The 20,697-nt window shown below is 39.1% G+C and overlaps 1 protein-coding gene across 1 annotated transcript; it reads left to right on the top strand.

Annotated features, from left to right (window-relative positions):
- The first annotated feature begins 16,567 nt into the window (after window positions 1-16,567).
- On the top strand, window positions 16,568-19,838 carry LOC145137878 (transducin family protein / WD-40 repeat family protein). The gene is made up of 5 exons (XM_079072019.1): window positions 16,568-16,811; window positions 17,242-17,987; window positions 18,061-18,162; window positions 18,700-19,335; window positions 19,430-19,838. Exons 2-5 carry the CDS (start codon window positions 17,334-17,336, stop codon window positions 19,613-19,615), a joined length of 1,578 nt encoding a protein of 525 aa, XP_078928145.1. The 5' UTR covers window positions 16,568-16,811; window positions 17,242-17,333; the 3' UTR covers window positions 19,616-19,838.
- The last annotated feature ends 859 nt before the right edge of the window (window positions 19,839-20,697 follow it).

Genomic DNA, 20,697 nt, shown 5'->3' with positions numbered 1-20,697 from the left:
CTAGAGAGTCTGGGTAGCCCGTCCGTCTGAGGGTGATATGTGGTGCTGAAGAGTAACTGAGTACCCAACTCCTCATGAAACTTCTTCCAAAATCTGCAAAGAAACGAACATCGTGATCTGAAACCACCGAAACCAGAACCACGTGTCGAACAACTACTTCTCGGATATAGATATCGGTCATGTAGCATCCCAAAAATCATGACAAAAATTTCATTTTTACAACCATCTCAAAATCCATAATTCACACAAAACATAGTTTCCAAAACCATAAGTAAAAATCAGAGTGTCCCAAAATCATAAGTCAAATTAAACATCCAAAAACATGGTCCCAAAAATTTTGTTTTTTTATAATAGATAAAATAGTGATTTCAATAGCATCCAATCATCTCAAATAAAAACCAATGTATCAATTGTCATAAAATCAGAGTAAAACATCATGTGCGTAATCCCAATGGTGTGTGCGATGCAGTCATCCCGAGCTTAGTGAGTTACCCCAAAATACCACATACCAAACATACAGTGGGCCTCGCCCAGTCATCGGGCCCCGCCCGGTCATCGAACTAAGCTCAGAAAGCATATAAACACATACACATGCAATATATACAACATACAAATAGTCATCAGGCTCCGGCCGACATCAGACTTTAGTCCAAAAGCATATAAACACAGGTACATGCAAGAGTCACAAAGACATCTAGCATTCTATCAGCATAACATAAACATGGGTCGCATTGGTGCCTTCGACCCGCTAAACCCGGTAAGGAAACTCACCTCGAATGCGTAATGATAAGTGGATAATCCCGACCCCGAAAATCAGCTCTACTCAGCCCCTAAACATAAACAATCCCTTAGATATCGATCAATAGTTCAAAACCCCCTTAAAGGTCAACCTTGATCAAAGTCAAAGTTCCGAGTTGACTCAACTCGCCGAGTTCCTTACTAAATCAACAGAGTCGCTAAAAATCGATCCAACTCGCCGAGTTCTTCAGGAAACACGCCTCTTAATTTATTAAGTTATCATACTCGAAACTAAAAGGTCCACCACCTAAATCTTAACTGATATAACGTTTAGAAGGGTAAAGTTTCCAACTTTACCCTTAAGAACCATCCTAATGGGTTTAGAGCCCAAACCTTGAGCTTAAAAGGTTAAGGCTTAAACAATAAACACTTATCCAACAAGACAAGCCCCAAAAATACAGATCTGGTCCTTAAAGGCTGCAAAGACACGTAACGTTTCCAACTTTACTCTCATGCATGGCTAGAAGAAGCCCAAATGCTCAAAAAGAAGCCATAATAAGGACTTAATGGATGCATGGAGCTCTTAAGACCATAAAGTTGGCACCTTTATACCAAAAGAGCTCATGCAAATTATGGATCTGGAAGAATAACCCCTTTGGGACGACCTACACTCCATTACTCACTCAAACTTGGCTAAAACATGCAAACGAGCCCCAAAAAGAGATCTAAAGGAATATTAAGCAAGGTTTGGACTTTATACCTGAAATATGCTGAAAATGGAGCAAGGAATTGAGATCTTGAAGGCTCCTACTTAAATCACCACCTTGCATCAAGCTTCTCTTTGTTCCAAGGGCTTCAAACACACCAAAACACACTCACAAAGAGCTCACCACACTCAAAATTGGATTTAGGGTTTCGAGATTAGGGTTAAGGACTATAGAGGTTGGAAATGAGGCCAACACTTGGGACTTAAGGTGTTTAAATAGGGTGCAAAACCCTAAAATTAGGGTTTCCTCCTGAGCGGCCAACTCACCGAGTTGAGACATCCCAACTCGTCGAGTTGCCTCATGAAACCATGCGGTCAAGACAACTTCTACTCGACGAGTTTAGGATTCCAACTCGCCGAGTTCTCCAAGGAAAAAAAATAACAATTGCAAGATAAATTCATACCGGGAACTAGGCATTTACAATTCTCCCCCACTTGAATCAGACTTTGTCCTCAAAGTCCGCCGTCTCGAACAATCATGGATAATGCTCCCTCATCTCCTCCTCGAGCTCCCAAGTCTATTCCGACCCCTTGCGGTGCAGCCACTGCACCTTCACAAGCTCCACCACCTTGTTCTTCAAGGTTTTCGTCTTATGATCTAAAATTGCCACTGGTCTCTCAACATAATTCAGGCGGTCATCCACCTGAATATCCTCCAAGGGTACAACTGTTGGGTTTTGAGCATTCTAACACTTCCTAAGTGTACATGCAACCCTAATAAACCTTGGATCTATGTTTGTCTAAGGTACATGCAAAATATTAATTTCCAAGGTTTATAACCTATCTAGCATGACATGGGGTACTTTTAAACATAAAAGGACTAGATGAATTACATACCTTTTGTTGATTGTTGATTCCTTGGAGTTTGAGAGCCAAGCACCAATAATGTGAATGCCTCAAATGGAAATCACAAATCACCACAAACTTGGAAAATGTATGAGAGAGTATACTAACACTTAGAAATCGGCCACCACTATTACACACACACTAGGGTGTTATTTCATGCAACATGAGCTTGTTTATATAGTGTGCATGGTTAGGGTGAAACCCTAATAACCCATGTCTTTTCCTTTCCAAGGATCCATGGGTTAAAAGCTCCATGGATCATCCATGGACTTCCATATAAGCTTAGCCCATTAACAAATGAGTATTAGCCCACACCATATAAATATAATAGCCCATGATTTAATTAGTCTTCCTTTTAATCACTAAATTAATTCATAATTAATTCAAGATTAAAACTAATTAAATAACATGACTTTATATTAATATATTATAACTTATAATATATTAATAAATCGTAAGTATACAATTCTCATAAAATTATCCATAAACAGTTTGGGTGAAGTGCAACCCAAATGGACCATGCCGGGTCGGGTCAAGTATATACCAAATAAGTTATGGACTTAGACACCTTATCCAACAGTCTCCCACTTGGATAAGTCTAATAACTATATTTGCGTATGTTACTTCAGGAACCAACCAGCAATCGTAGCTCTCGAAAACTCTGTTGAACTATGAAGCGCCATTTTAGATAAGTGATCATATAATCCTCTATTCTCATGATATTAGCCGGACAAATACATGGAACAACGTCGTACTTATTGTCCAACAGTTTGTTTCTCGATTTCCGATTTGTTTGACAAAGAACTAAATTGAACACATCAATTAGGTTCTGACCGGGCCCGGTACATAGGTCAAAACAAAATCATCGAGGGGCCCAGATATCGCTTCTAATCCTCCAAGGACTAGAAGGAACAGATAAACTTCGACTCATATACTTGTTTCTACTACTTGTTGAATTATACACAAAGGCACGTTTTATAACATCAAGTTACTGATGCGTTTACGTGCAATCAATGCACAACCAACTCATAGGTAACAACTCATATCTCTAGGTTTGAAGACTTATACGATATTACCGTCTCACGATCACTCGAGATAAATTCCATGAAGTGATACAAGTGAGCGTGGGTTAATTCCAATACTCATAACTTATGAGTACTCATGAATGTTGTAGCAACCATTGCTATGTCTAAACACGTTTAGCCATCTACAAACTCGATTCATGACAGTCTTAACTCATACCTACTTCCAACATATGAACGACTGTGGAGTGTTTAAATAACTTAGTCATTCGGAAAGAATAACCTAGCTATTCTGGAAGTCAAAACATGCAAAGTGAAACACAATAATAATCGAATCCAATATGGTCTCAGAACCCTTTTGAATATAAATAAAACCACCTTTTATTTATCACCATATTGATTACACATTATTCATTGTATAATGTTTCAAATAATCAACTTAATACTTGAACAAAAACAACAGTCGTCCCATGCTCCTAGCATGTACACTTTGTTTTTCTAAACAATAGTTATGCCATACTCCAAGTATGCACACTATGTTTGTCTATGATCTTTACTTTGTGAAATAGATCAATTGAACATGATTCCAATGATGCTCATTTCACAATCCCAAATCCTTATTGTAAATGTAAGAATTCCTAATTCCTACCATTTACCAAAAAAACTGTTAGATTTTAAACTTATATGCACTGATCCTCTCGTAATGGTTATGCACAAGGTCACCAAAACCTTGTCATCAGTCATTACAGAGGATTCCAAAGGAGATCAACTCTATGGAAACGAACTCTCATATTCAAAGTACATTGCTTTGAACATCCTTCTTGCATAAAAGTTTCTAACTTTCTCATAGATTCTTAATATCCAACTCCCAATATGGAAAATTTCCATATTCCTATTTTGATTATCATATCTGAACAAGAGCTACCTCTTTTCAGAATATATCCATATGGTCCTTCCAAAATTTAACACTATACTTCCAACTGTCCCTGAACAACCAATCTTTGGTGAGCCTTAGATAGTACTCGACAATTGCTTAATCATTTTAGTCTTATCCAATTCTAGACTTTTCCCTTCTTAATGCTCTGAGCATTTGGAAAATTTAGAAAGGATGAATATTATAGCACATGTGACCGATCCTATACCCGAAGCATATGGGACACGATTCACGATGTCTCACATAAAGACCTGATACTGGATCAGTCTTTTGCTACAATATTTTTTTATTTTCCATGTTTTCAAAATCGACTATGAAGAGGGATGTCGTGATCATAATCGAATTTGAGAACGCAATATATATAGAATTTCCCTATGTTGAACCATTCCAACATAAAATTCATATATATATATATATATATATATATATATATATATATATATATATATATATATATATATCCTTGACTAAAGATGATTAAAACTCAATCTAAGCTTTTAGAATTGAAATGAAGTATAATTTCCTCTCCCTTAATTATAGCAAAACAACTTTTTCAACCCCTACAACTTTACGAATTGAAACTTTTGTTTTTCTATAATTAACATTGCTAACTTGCAACACTAAACATAATAATCATGCTCCCACTAACATGATGATTATCAGCATAACACTTATGCTCCCACTAGCTCTGACATATTTCTAGAAATCAGCTGGACTTCTGAAATTTAGATTCGTACACCCCTTCTTAGATAGCTCACATGTGTGTCTAAACAATTTCCAGAACTATGAAAAGAGATGCCGTAATCATAGTCTTAATTGTTTAGACCTTTGCCATTTCTCACAAGTCCATGTTAGTGTGCCGGTTAACCACACACGCTCCACTAACGACTTTGAGAATGCAAACATCACAATTGCTATCTACTTAAAATCTTCTTAGTGAAAGCATTTCCTCACCATCATTTTCATGAATCGGAGAGAAACCTTATGACAGTTAGATTTTATGGTGTATGAGTTCCTATCCATGTGAATTTGTCAAAACCATAATCACAAGACAAGGTTAGTAACAAATTCAGCCTTACATGGATTGAACTTGTTCAATCTTAATTTCTTGTCATCTGGTAGCACAAGGCCCACCAATGCTTCCAAGCTGTTATGCACACAGTTTAGAACTAACAGAACTCATATGCATAGTCAACTTAATAGGAACAGACACAAAAACAAGAATTATGTCAACTTAATAGGTTTCAAACCTTAAGTCGTGTGCTAGTGATAAAACTCAGGTTTTACTCCTGATTAAATCTTGAAATCCTTTCAGGATCTTTAAGACTCCCACTGTCCTCTTGACATATAAGTTTCCCTAGTCAAGAACCATTCCTTGACAAAACAAATATTCAAGGGATAGTGCAGATTCTTATTAAGATAAACACTTCACACAATTGGTCTTAGTTGGTCTTTGTCTTATCCAAGACATCACAACTTACCAATTTCAAATGTACAGGAGTAGAAAACATTTTACACTACATTTGATAAGTGTTTTAAACCTTACTTTATGTCACTCAATGTTACAATCTTGGATTATGACTCTAAGAGTTGTTTTGGAACGAAGTATGATCCATTTTCTTGATTTTAACCATTCCAACAATTCATGACCCCTCATATTAGTCATAACAATGCACTAAGATGTCCTTAGAGTATGAATTTGTGATATGGTTTCATAATCATTAAGATGATCATAAAAACATGATACTAAAGTACTCTCCCATCTTTTCAGATTTGAGAAACTTTTATCTTTCTGCCAAATTTGATTCTTCTCATCCGTTCTGCCATACATTGAAACTTTTCCAATGTTACAGAATTATACTTAACCTTATAAGTATAACCATATTTACTAATCTTTAGTAAATCATGAAGAATTGATCTTTGTGGTGGACCTTGACCAGCACACACCCAGTGTACCTAATTCCTTAGTCCTTCAATTGACTCACATATGCATGTGATCAGTGAATTAGTCTCAATTTTACAAAGATGAAAATTCTCATTCATCATACAATACAACTTGTATGATTCCAAGTTTCTGTCTAACTGAAGCTTGGGTGATGAGAACCTTTCCTCATTTGGTAAATTCAGACACTACCACAAATGAGAGAATCAAACTCATATTTCCAATATTGCTAGAAACATACAAACATCAATTTTCCATAAATGCCATTGTAAGGGGATATAATATAAAATAAACTAAACAAAACTTTTATTTCTTTATAAAATGCGGAAAAATATTCCTTACAATGCAACTTTAAATGAAAACTATGCTATTACATATTTCTTAGCAATCTATCATAACTTTTAAGTAGTGGCTCAAAAATCCGATCCTCGAACCATGCGATAGAAATCCATCTTCGTGATCAGATTCAACACACTCTTCTTTTAACCTTCCTTTTGCTCGATCCTGCTAAACATCAAGATGCAACCTAGTCACATCATGTAATAATAATCAACAATTAGGAACTTTAACAAAGTTAGATAGTGGACTTACCTGAAGCCGAGTCAAACATTTTGTCTCTACTTGCTTTCAAATATTTCAAGTATTCAGGGCAGCTTCGCTTCCAATGTCCTTTCTCATGACAATAAAAACATATAGACTCTTTGGGAATGGTACACGAGACAATCACAGACTTAGCCTTTCCCTTTACCTTTTGGTCAACCGGGTTGACCAAGGCCGATCCCCTTCCATTGGGACGAGAAAGCTTTTCTGGACTTCCAATGTTACCGTTGTCCATGTCCATGGAAGTTTGAGAAATAGATTTTCCATCAATTTTTGCTTGACCATTGCGCCAAATCATTGCTGATTCAGCAGCAACAAGCAAATAAGAAAGATCTATTAGGGTTATGTCAGGATCTGTCATATGGTAGTCTTTAATAAACTCACCATACGACTCAGGAAGTGACTGAAGAACCCAGTCAGCAGCGAACTTCCTTGAAATAACAGCACCCAACATTCTCAACCTGTCTATGTGTGACTTCATTCCTAAGACATGAGTGCACACATGTCTTCCATCTTTATGTTTCATTTCTAGTAGAGCTTGAGTGATCTTGAACCTTTCAAGTCTTTGGGCTTGTGGGTCAGGGAGAATAAATGGAGGAGGTGGGGGGAGTGAAGCATGATGTTGAGGGACATCATCTTCAAGAGGAAAGCTTGTTTCAAGCGATTTGGGAAGATCATAGTTGTCTGAACCAGACATCTACAATGGGAGAAAATCAAGTTAGTTGATTCAAGTCCTTAATATAACACCCAATATGAAATATTAAGGCTAGGACCCAACACAATATTTTATAACTTGGAAGAGGGATGCCGTAATCCAAGCTATAAAATATTTGAAGGTAGGTGAATGACGATTCACCAATTTCCACCATGAAAAACGAAATAATTTATTAGGTTTTAATTGGATTTGAAACTCCTAGATCTTTTGAGATTCATTGAACTTTTCAATGGCATGTTTCAATCTCGATTGTGCCCTTCAGGTTTTGTGACTGGGATGCCGAGGATCACAAAACAAGGTGTGAATAACCATGCAAACTCACTTGGTACCCTTAATATTATCACCTAATCGATGTGCCGGTTAACCACACACGCTCCACCGATCTATGATAAACATTAAGTCACCCTTCGTGATCCTTACTAGTCCAAGTTAGTGTGCCGGTTAACCACACACGCTCCACCAACGACTTGGTAAGGTACAGAGTGTGAATTTCATGGGTTAGCACCATATTCACATTTTCCTAAAGTAACTAAGATTGGGAATTTATAAAAGGTTTAGTTACTTTATAATATTCATTATACTTTTAATGAGAATTTAAAGTCATTGTCCTACCCGTTCGGCTAACGACCCTCCACCGATCAAGGAAGCGGTGGGTGAGAATGGACACCCATTAAGTTGCCATTTTATAGGCAACAACCTTATACCCTCCTTATAGACCGGCTTCGTGAATGAGGCCTACTAACGGTAAAACGACTTGATCTTATACATATATATAATAATTAATCATTAATGTTATAAATAGTATAAGGGTTGAATTTTAACTTTTAAAACTCTAAGGGTTTGGAATTAAAGTTTATTAAAGTGTGTGAAACTTTACAAATTCCAAAACTTGAGGGCAAGTTTTGTAACTATCCAAAACTTTTCATTTCATAACTTATGAATTAAAGGTTCATAAAAATGAAGACTCTTCATTTTATGTAACTTATGTGTTTTAAGTGTGTGTTTAAAAGAAGTGACCTTTGGATATCCATAACTTGAGGACAAATTATGGACTCCATTAAAACACATAAATGATCAAGAATTAACCCTAAACAATTCAACAAATAATTCCTATCATCTTCTAAATTCATAAGAACATGAACATGATCATCAAAGTTTCAAGAATTATATGAACACATACAAAGCATGAAATTTTGATATAAGCTATTGTAAATGGATTAGAACTACCATTACACCAACTAAAACAAGTTTTAAAACACCAAAACAGTTTAGGGTAATGTTTCTAGTCCATTTCCAGCAGCAAAAGTCGAAAATCTGCATTCTGAGGCTCCTACTCGCCGAGTGCACGAACCTACTCGGCGAGTAGGATGAGTTTACACATGAACTCGGCGAGTTCATCAGTCAGACAGTAAAAAATCGACTTTTTATCACCATTTTGCATCAAGTATCAAACAAACAAGCCTAGGCTCTGATACCACTGTTGGGTTTTGAGCATTCTAACACTTCCTAAGTGTACATGCAACCCTAATAAACCTTGGATCTATGTTTGTCTAAGGTACATGCAAAATATTAATTTCCAAGGTTTATAACCTATCTAGCATGGCATGGGGTACTTTTAAACATAAAAGGACTAGATGAATTACATACCTTTTGTTGATTGTTGATTCCTTGGAGTTTGAGAGCCAAGCACCAATAATGTGAATGCCTCAAATGGAAATCACAAATCACCACAAACTTGGAAAATGTATGAGAGAGTACACTAACACTTAGAAATCGGCCACCACTATTACACACACACTAGGGTGTTATTTCATGCAACATGAGCTTGTTTATATAGTGTGCATGGTTAGGGTGAAACCCTAATAACCCATGTCTTTTCCTTTCCAAGGATCCATGGGTTAAAAGCTCCATGGATCATCCATGGACTTCCATATAAGCTTAGCCCATTAACAAATGAGTATTAGCCCACACCATATAAATATAATAGCCCATGATTTAATTAGTCTTCCTTTTAATCACTAAATTAATTCATAATTAATTCAAGATTAAAACTAATTAAATAACATGACTTTATATTAATATATTATAACTTATAATATATTAATAAATCGTAAGTATACAATTCTCATAAAATTATCCATAAACAGTTTGGGTGAAGTGCAACCCAAATGGACCATGCCGGGTCGGGTCAAGTATATACCAAATAAGTTATGGACTTAGACACCTTATCCAACAACAACTACGGAATCATCCACCAAACACTTCTGCAACTAAGAGACATGAAACGTGCTATGAATCTGACTGGGCTCGGCTGGAAGATCTAGACGATACGCAACCCGGCCCACCCGAGCCAAAACCCTGAAGGGACCGATATACCTGGGGCCCAGCTTGCCGCGCTTCCTGAACCGGATGACACCTTCAGGATAACCATATCTCCCATCTGGAACTCCAAATATGACCGACGATTGTCGGCATAACTCTTCTGCTGACTCTGACCTATCTAAAGTCTGCTCCGAACCTGCTGAATCATTTCGGTAGTCTTGAGTACCACCTCGGTACTCCCCATGACTCGCTGACCGACCTCGCCCCAACAAATCGGGGTCCTACATTTCCTCCCGTAGAGCATCTCAAAAGGAGGTCGATCAATGCTAACACGATAGCTGTTGTTATACGGAAATTCCGCTAACGAAAGATACGTATCCCAACTCCCACCAAAATCTAATACGCACGCACGCAACATATCCTCAAGAGTTTGAATCGTCCGCTCACTTTGCCAATCAGTCTGTGGGTGGAAAGTTGTACCGAAATGGAGACGAATACCCATCTCGTCATGAATCCGCTTCCAAAATCTGGAAGTAAAGCGAACATCCCGGTCTGAAACTACTGATACTGGCACCCCATGACGTGCGACCACCTCTCGAACATAAATATCGGCTAGCTTCTCTACAGAAATACTCTCCTGGATCGGGATGAAATGCGCGCTCTTGGTCAATCGATCCACGATGACCCAAATAGAATCCACCCCGCGCGTAGTCCTGGGAAGCTTTGTGATAAAATCCATCGTGATGTCTTCCCATTTCCATACGGGAATCTCCAACGGCTGCATCTTATCGTGAGGTCGTTGATGCTCGGCCTTGACTTTCCTGCAAGTCAAGCACCGCTCCATAAACCATGTTATATCCCGCTTCATGCAGGGCCACCAATAATCAGGGCGAAGATCCCTATACATCTTCGTCGCCCCAGGATGAATGGAGAATCTCGACTTGTGAGCCTCCTCCATCAGAACTTGGCGCACACCGCCCCAATAAGGAACCCAGACCCTCCAATGCAGAGTCAACAATCCCCGGTTATCATAATCGAAGGATGCCACCTGCCCCACTATCCGCTTACACTTCCGACGCTCTTCCTTCATAGCCTCAACCTGCGCCTCCCGAATCCGTTCCAACAACGGAGTATCCACGGTCATCCTCAAACATAAATCTCTGATCGGAGCCGCAACCGTCTTGCAGCTAAGAGTATCGACCACCACATTGGCCTTTCCCGGGCGGTACAGGATCTCGCAATCATAATCCTTCACCACATCTAACCAACGACGCTGCCTCATGTTCAAGTTCGGCCGATCCATCAAATACCTCAGGCTCTTGTGTTCCGTGGAAATAGTATAATGAACCCCATAGAGGTAATGCCGCCAAATCTTGAGGGCGAAAACCACATCCCCCAACTCCAAATCCTGCGTCGGATAATTCGCCTCATGAGGCTTCAGCTGCCTCGAAGCGTAAGCGATCATGCGACCCCGCTGCATCAAAATTGCACCCAAACCCGTGATCGATGCGTCACAATAAACCACAAAATCATCAACACCCTCTGGCAGGGTCAGAATCGGCGCCTCACACAATCGCTGCCTAAGATTCTCGAAAGTTGTCTGCTACTTAGGCCCCCAGTAAAATGTCACCGACTTCTTGGTCAGTCGGGTCAATGAAACAACAATCTTGGAGGAATCCTGGATAAATCTCCGATAATAGCCCGCTAAACCATGAAAACTCCTGAATCTCAGATGGATACCTCAGAACCTCCCACTGCATCACGACCTCGACCTTGGCCGGGTCGACCAGAATACCCTTCTGATTGACAAGGTGCCCCAAAAACTGCACCTCGTGCAACCATAACTCGCACTTGGAGAACTTTGCAAAAAGTCTCTCCCTCCTCAAAGTCTCCAACACCTCCCTCAAGTGCTCCTCATGTTGCTCATGCGTCTTGGAATAAACCAAGATATCATCAATGAAGACTATCACAGATTGATCCAGCATCAGTCTGCACACGCGGTTCATGAGATCCATGAATGCGACAGGAGCATTGGTGAGCCCACATGGCATCACCACGAACTCATAATGACTATAGCGAGTCCGTAAAGCCGTCTTCTGCACGTCCTCGTCCCTGACTCGCATCTGATGATAACCCGATCACAGATCAATCTTTGAGAACCTATATGCACCATGAAGCTGGTCGAAGAGATCATCAATTCTCGGGAGTGGATAATGGTTCTTCACCGTTACCTTATTCAACTCCCGATAATCGATACACATGCGATGAGACCCATCATTCTTCTTCACGAACAGAATTGATGCTCCCCAAGTCGAACTGCTCGGCCTAATAAATCCCTTGTCTAACAGCTCCTGCAGCTGCTTAGACAACTCCTGCATCTTGGGAGGAGCCAACTGATACGGTGCTTTGGCTATCGGAGCCGCACCTGGAACCAAATCAATCCTGAACTCCACCTTCTTCTCCGGAGGTACCCCATGCAAATCCTCCGGGAACACATTCGGATACTCCCGCACAACTGGAACATCGTCCACGGTCGCCTTACCCTTATCTCGGGTATCCAAGACATAGGCGATGAAACCTGCACAACCTTGATGAAGATAGTGTTTGGCCCTCGCTGCAGAATACATAACCGGTCCACGTTGCGGTCTTTCACCCTGAATGACCAACTCCCCCTACTCAGGGTCCGAACCCGAACCAACTACTGCTCACAGTCAATCATTGCCTCATTAGGGCTCAACCAATCCATGCCCACGATAACCTTGTTCCCACGCAAAGGAATAGGAACCAGATCCACTAGATACTGCTCACTGAATAACTGAAGGGTACACCCTCGATGAACCCTCGTAACCCGAATAGACCTATCATCAACAATCTCCACGTTAAGAGAACGATCAAGCTCTCCTGGAGCTCCAACAAATCTCTTGCTAAGCGTAAGAGATACAAAATATCGGGTAACCCCCGAATCGAATAATACCAAGGCGGAGATACCGTTCACAAGGAACGATCCTAAAATAAAACACATAAACATAAGCAACAATTCAAAATAAAATAAAGAGATAAGGAGAAAATACATACTTGTCACAACATCAGGTGCTGCTCGCGTCTCCTCCGCAGTCAGCTGGAACACCCTGCTCTTCGCCGTTGGCGCATCTGCCTGACTTTGATGGCCATTAGTAATCCTCAATGTCGCAGGAGCAAGTGCTGACACCGGTCCTGCCGCAACCAAACTCGGACAATGGGCCTTCTTGTGGCCCATCTTATTGCACAGAAAACAAATCAGATCAGATACCAGAGTGATGGGGTGGTAGCAGTACAATCTATGCTAATATGACCAGTCTGACCGCACTTGAAGCAACCAGAACCACCCACTCTGCACGTTCCCTCATGCGCCTTGTCGCACCTGCCACAACGGCTACGACCATGTTGGCCTTTCAGCTTGGAATCAGATACCTTGGGCCGCTTGCCCGAACCCTCAACACTCACAGTAGAATCTGGCTTCCTCTTTCTATCCATCTCCGAGTCAATCTCCCTCTCCCTAGCCCTCGCTATCATGTCTTCCAGCGTCTTGCAGTTGGATCGACTAACAAACTGCCGAATGTTGCTCCTCATCATCTCATGGTATCAGGCCTTCTTCATATCCTCGTCTTCCACAATAGCCACCCCGACCTCTCCACATAATTCAGGCGCTCATCGAATTGAATGTCGTCTATGGGAACCACCACGAAATCATCAACCACACACTTCCGAAGTCGAGAAACATGGAATGTGTTGTGGATTTGACTAAGCTCCTCAGGTAGATCCAGTCAATATGCTACCTTGCCTACCCTGGCCACTACTCGGAACAGTCCAATAAATCGGGGCCCCAACTCTCCCCTCTTCTTGAAGCGTATAACACCCTTCCAGGGTGATACCTTCAGTAAAACCATATTCCCGACCTAAAACTCTGTCTCAGATCGTCGTCGGTCGGTATAACTGTTATGTCGGCTCTGGGATGTCTGCAATCTCTGCATGATATGTTGGATAAGCTCCGTAGTCTGAAGGACCACCTTGATCCTACCAATGACCTTGTGACCGACCTCTACCAAACAAACTAGTATACGACATTTCCTTCTATAGAGAAGCTCGAAAGGCGGTGCACCAATACTAGAATAATAGTTGTTGTTGTAAGAAAACACAACTAGGGGAAGGCAGGAGTCCCAACTCCCACCGAAACCGATGGCGCAAGCCCTTAATATATCATTGAGTGTCTGAATGGTCCACTCACTTTATCCATCGGTCTGAGGGTGATAAGCGGTGCTGAAAAGCAGTCTCGTACCCAACTCCTCATGAAACTTATGCCAAACCGAGAAGTAAACCGCACATCACGATCAGATACAATAAAAACCGGTACACCGTGGCGAGCGACAATCTCGCGTACATACACGTCGGCAAACTTCTCGACCGAAGAACTCTCCCGAATGGCAAGAAAGTGGGCACTCTTGGTCAACCGATCAACGATAACCCAAATCGTATCAAAACCGTTAGCCGTCCTCGGCAACTTGGTGATGAAATCCATAATGATCTGTTCCCATTTCCACATGGGAACCTCTAAGAGCTGCAACTTGCCATGCGGCCTCTGGTGCTAGGCTTTAACCATCCGACATGTCAAACATCTCTCCACATACCATACAATCTATCGCTTCATGCGTAGCCACCAATAACTAATCTCAAGTCCCGATACATCTTTGTGGCTCCAGGGTGAATTGAGAACCTGAACTTACGAGTCTCCTCCAACACTATCTGCCGGACCCTTCCAGAAAATGACACCCATACCCGACCACACCGGGTCAAAAGTCTGCAACTATCAGTAGAAAATCTGTCAATCCCACTGATGTCGATGGTGGTCCAACGACTTGGTTTCCAAAGAGGCAGAAGGAAAATGGAAAACGAAAAGGGAAAATATTGGGTTGAACGTGTGGTTGAGGGGGGTGGTTATTTATTTTATTTTATTTTTTTAATTCTAAAAAATGATAAACAAATAATAAAAATATAAAAAAGAAATTACTAGGGGTAAAATAGTCATTTTATGTCTTTAGGGACTTACCGAGTGAAAAAAACATAATACATGGACGGTCCGAATTAATTTTTGAAAATAAAAAACTAAAAATGTTTTTTGACATATGCACGAGAGACGTAATTTATTGTTAAATCTATTTTAAACTATACATTCATACTCAAACAAAGTTATAATCACTTTTTTTAAAGAGTAAATTACACGAAACGTCCCTCGTACATGTGTCAAAAGACATGTTTAGTCCCTATTTTCAAAAATTAACTCGGATCATCCCTTGTTTGGTTAAAAACTACACGTTTCATCCCTAATTAATTTAATTTTGCACGCTTCATCCCTTACGCTACCTAAAATGACTATTATGCCCTTTTGGTATTTCTTTTCCAATTAATTTAATGTTGTTATTATTATCATTATTATTATTATTATAACTATTATTATTATTAATTAAGAAAAAAGAAAAATATTATTACCCCTACTTCATCTCTCTATTGCCTTTCCAGACCATTTAATGTTCTTCAAGATCCCGATCACTATCCTCGTTCACAAATCCGATGCCCGACACCACCTCCGGTCACCATCTCCGTCCACAGAATTAATGCCCGGCAACAGCTCTGGTCACCATCTCCGACCATGGATCCAGTACCATAGAAATCACCCAAACTCAACACAAAGTTACCTAATAAAATACATATAAACCCGAACCTGCAACTCAAATCCAAAACAAAAGTCCAATTTACAACTCAAACCCAAAACCAAAATCAAACCTGAAATTCAAATGCAAACCCAAAATCAAACCTACAAATTCAAACTCAATTCCCTAATGCAAAAATCGCCACTTGTTGTGTTTTGCTTTTCTGAATCTGATGTAATTTAGAAAACGAAGCATTGGTTTTAGAGATAGATGAAGCTGTGTTGGGTGGTGAAGATAACCTGTTTGTTAAATTACCATCATCGATTAGGGAGTGTAAACGCCGGAATTCCACACATAATATACGCCAGAGTTCCGCACACAGTGACGCCGTCGATCCGTCATAGCCTTTCCGGCGAACGATTTCTGGTGAAGAAGTTTCGTCCTTTTGTGAATCCGGCGACCAAGACCTCATCATTGACAGGCTCTCTCGTCGGAATCCAATTACAGATCCAGAGATATGATAGATGACGAGGTTATTTTTTACATAGTAGCCCGAGTTTCAGGGTTGTCAGATGGTTTTCTCGCCGGAAACGGAGTGAGAGACGGAAGAGAATTGACGCCGGAGCAGAGAGAGGTAGAGTAGTCCACCATTTTTGTTTCAAGAGAGTCGGGGGCGAAAGCAAACAGGGGAAAAGGGAAACGGGAGGGGTGGGTTAGTGGGGGATTTTTTTTTTCTTTTTTTAATTTAAAAATGATAAATAAATGAAAGAAAATTAAAAAAGAAATTATTAAGGGTAAAATGGTCTTTTTATGTCCGAAGGAATTAAGTGCCCAAGTTTTAAACAAATGAGGGACGATCCGAGTTAATTTTTGAAATTAGAAACGGAACATGCCTTTTGGCACATCTCACTCGTGTAATTTACTCCTTTTAAAAGCAACTTGGGACATGTTGGTCCCCTTCGTCTCTACCAACTACCAAGTAAAATTATCCAAATAAAATAAAATTAAATAAAAAAAAAAACGCATCTGATAAGTGATAGCCCCTCTTTCCGTCTCTCACCCCCGGCGACTGAAAACTGCACCAATCTCACCTTCCCCCCACCGGATTTTCTTCTCTATTAATCACCACTGTCACTTAGGGTTTTACTAATCTCATTCAATCAACTATTAAAGCCATTTATTTGATCGAATTCAGTGGAATCTGTAAGTTCGCTCGTCTAACATAATCCAGTCGACCACGAGGTACTTCAATTTAATTCTATTTCGTGTCTCTTTGTTTCGTTTCTTAATCGGTGTATTTCTCAATTTCTCGATTGTTTGTTTTCAGTATTGGTTCCCAACTTGTTTTAATTCAAGTAGAATTAATTTACTCGATAAGGTATTTAAAGTCAACGGGCAATAATCATCTTAAGCTGTCTATCTCAATCTTCAATACTCTATTGGGTTGAAATTCTCCCTGTTGATTGTCAACGTCGAAAAAAAACTTTTGGATGTCGAGGCTAATAAACGTATATGTGTTTGTGGCATTGTTGGTTTGCTGAGAGTCTAGGATAGTAGGATTCCACATGTATAAAACCTACATACAACTTGCATCTAGCCAGATATAGAAATTCTAATCTTTGTGTAATCGTCATAAAGTTGATGTTCGTTTTTGTTTTGCTTTAATTATCAGTGCCATGACGACAGTTGGGTTGCTGCATATTCTGGTAAATGGCAAGTGAAAGGTATGAGAATCTTGGAGCATAGAAAAGGACTTATTGATTCATGGAGAATTTAGCGACAATGATTGGCTCAAAAGGGTTAATTAAAAGGGACGAGTTCGTAAGGATTCTTATCCAGTGTCTTTATTCTTTAGGTTATGAGAAATCTGCAGCTTGTTTGGAATCAGAATCTGGTATTTCATACAAATCGGCGGAATTTAAGTTGCTTGAATCTTCAATAATTGGTGCTGATTGGGAGGGTTGTATTGATAGTCTTTATGGGATCAAGAACATGACAGATGAACAAAGAGACACAGCTTTGTTTCTTGTTTCCCAACAGTGTTTGTTGGAGTGTTTGGGCCGAGGGGATGATTCTTTAGCTTTGTCCCTTTTGCGTAAACAAATCTCCAAATTACAAGTGGGAAGAGAGAAAGTTCACAAGCTTGCTTTTAGTTTGTTTTCACTTGGGGAGCTTGGTTTAGATAAAGTTCATGATGATTGTGATGTTTTTCAAGAACTGAGAAGGAATCTAGTAAATGAATTGGAGAAATTGCTTCCACCACCAATCACTGTACCTGATAGAAGATTGGAACATCTGGTTGAAAGGGTGGTTGGTTCCCAAATTGATTCATGCATCTACCACAATTCTCTGGATCCAGTATCAATCTATAAGAATCATTCTTGTGGTAGGGATCAGATCCCTACAGAAACCATTCAGGTGTGTTAGTTCAAATTGTAAATAGTTCATGCTGATCTTTTAATGGAGTAATCTCTTTGAAAAATTGTTGCAGATTTTGTCTGACCACAAGAATGAAGTTTGGTTTGTTCAGTTCTCTAACAATGGGGATTATTTGGCATCTTCATCAAGTGATTGTACAGCAATTATATGGAAGGTAACTATTATGTCCTTAACAAAATCGATACTCTAGAGATTCTATTCTTAGAATATTTGTTGAATTATGCGTTACATATAAAAGCAGTGGAATCAAATGGGATAAGATACGAATGCATAAATAGATTCTTTCTTCATGCACCAGAATTAGGAGACTGATTTTAAAATCCATAACACTTGTCTGTTCCATTGTTCAGGGAAGTTAACCTTGTTAACTATGCACAACAGGGGAGTTGGGCACTTAGTCTCATAGTGGCTTGAGTGTCTCCAACTGCCATTTCAGGTAAGACATATATATATACATATGTCTTGAGGGAAATCAAACTTTCATGACTTTCTTGAATCTTGACTTATGTTTAGGGAAATCTAAATTTAATGATCATTTTGGAGGTGGGTGCTTTTATTATATGCATAACTTATAACTTATATGTCCATGTAACATGTTATGTTTACTTCTTACAAAGTTACAATCCATAGAAAAAGCATGATTTTTTTTTTATTTTTTTTCCGAATCATATTCTTGAAAGTTTTGGTACAGATACAAGAAGATGGGAAGTTAGTTTTGAAACATAGATTATCCAGTCATCAAAACCCGGTTTCTTTTGTAATCTGGAGCCCCGATGACACAATGGTATTGACATGTGGGAACACAGAAGTCCTTAGGCTTTGGGATGTGGAAACAGGTACATGTAAGCACACATTTGGTGATAACAGCTTCCTTGTTAGCTCCTGTGCTTGGTTTCCAGACTCAAAGAGACTCGTGTGTGGTAGTTCAGACCCTAAAAAAGGCATCTGCATGTGGGATTGTGAAGGCAATGAGATTAAAGCATGGAGAGGAACACGGATGCCAAAGGTGTTAGATATTGCTGTTACTCCAAATGGTGAATATCTGATTACTATTTTTTCAGATAAAGATATTCGGATACTAAACGTGGCTACAAATGCTGAAAGAGTTATCTCTGAAGAACATCCGATTACATCTCTTTCGGTTTCTGGTGACAGCAAGTATTTGATTGTTAATCTTAATAGCCAAGAGATTCATATGTGGGATGTTGAAGGGTTATGGGAAAAGCCTTTGAGATATAAGGGCCACAGGCAACATAAATATGTCATTCGTTCTTGCTTTGGTGGGGTCAATAGCACCTTTATTGCCAGTGGCAGCGAAAATTCACAGGTATATATATATACCTGTGAAATTACCTAACTATCCCTAACTTTCATCAACTCATTATATCCTTAAGTTTATTCTCTGATAATTGTGAGAGCAGGTGTATATCTGGAATCGAAGTGGATCTGATCCAATTGAGGTGCTTTCTGGTCATTCAATGACTGTAAACTGTGTGAGCTGGAATCCTAGGAGACATCAAATGCTAGCATCAGCTAGTGATGATCAAACCATTCGCATATGGGGACCAAATCCATCACAAAAGATGCATCTGAAGGGGCTCATATGAGATATGTAATCATAACTTGTAATTATTATCAAGTCAAAACATCTTTTTCTTTTCTGAATGTGTTTTTGACTTATTTTGGTTCTAGTGTTCTTCATGTAAAATAGCCATTTTTGCTACCTGTTTGTTTCTTGCTTGCTGTATCTTCTATACGTTTTGTAGTTAGACATCTATTTGGAATTTCTGGTTTTTGTGTTCACAGAACCAAAGCCGATATTTGAATTTAGTTACTGTTATACTAAACTGATAAATATGGATTTTGGGTGATAAACTTTCTTGATGTTGTCATATTAAGAGGTTGTAGAGTAGACCTTCAAATTGCTTGACTCGTTTTATTTTCAACTAAGCTTTTAATTTTACATAAAAATGAATTATTCATTTTTATATACAATCACGAAGGTTTGCTTGTATTAAAAAAAAAATTTAATTACTTAAGTGCATTCAATGATGCTATAAAAATGTTTCAACTTTATCTTACGAATCATATTTGTTGTAGACTGTGCAATCAGTCACAAAAAAGATAGTAATTTTACTAGTATGAACGCAGTGTTGAACATGAATTCATGATCTATGTTAAAGTGTTGCTATATGTACCATTCAGTCAAACACCCACTCACTCACATTAGAGAAGGTACACCAAGCAATTAACAATATTTTATCATGAAAAGGTTTTTATATGAATTTATATTTTGCACCCTCACAGTTATAACAACTAAAAGATAAGCATATGGTTGTTTGAAAATGTGTGTGAGATTTAAGAATATCATGTATCTCTTCCTAGTTCTTGTATCTCTAACAATTAATGATCTATTTCTTTGACAATTGTGAACCTGAAACCGTCAATGATGAATTAAAAAGAAATGGCAAAATTAAAGTTCTACAAAACAGGAATCTTAAATGATAATCATAATTTTATAATTTTTAATGTCACATAAATATAAGGATCTTAAGCGACAATATTTAAATAACACCACGAGTGTATGTATGTGTGTGTTTTTATGTTCCTTGGTTGTATCCCTCGACATTTGGATCAAGGTGACACAATGGACACATATGCACAAATCAGGCATTACCCTTGGCGATTA

The sequence above is a fragment of the Lactuca virosa genome, chromosome 9 (assembly GCF_052849685.1).
Source record: "Lactuca virosa cultivar CGN04683 chromosome 9, Lactuca_virosa_CGN04683_v6, whole genome shotgun sequence".
In the NCBI taxonomy this organism is placed as follows: domain Eukaryota; kingdom Viridiplantae; phylum Streptophyta; class Magnoliopsida; order Asterales; family Asteraceae; genus Lactuca; species Lactuca virosa.
Note: the sequence above shows the minus strand (reverse complement) of the source record. Positions and strands in the feature narration are given on the sequence as shown.

Bases quoted from the DNA above. Each gene is read 5' to 3' on its own strand.
- LOC145137878 (XM_079072019.1), top strand. From the start codon at position 17,334: ATGGAGAATTTAGCGACAATGATTGGCTCAAAAGGGTTAATTAAAAGG. The intron at 17,988-18,060 runs GTGTGTTAGTTC...AAATTGTTGCAG, and splicing joins TCCCTACAGAAACCATTCAG to ATTTTGTCTGACCACAAGAA. The intron at 19,336-19,429 runs GTATATATATAT...TTGTGAGAGCAG, and splicing joins GTGGCAGCGAAAATTCACAG to GTGTATATCTGGAATCGAAG.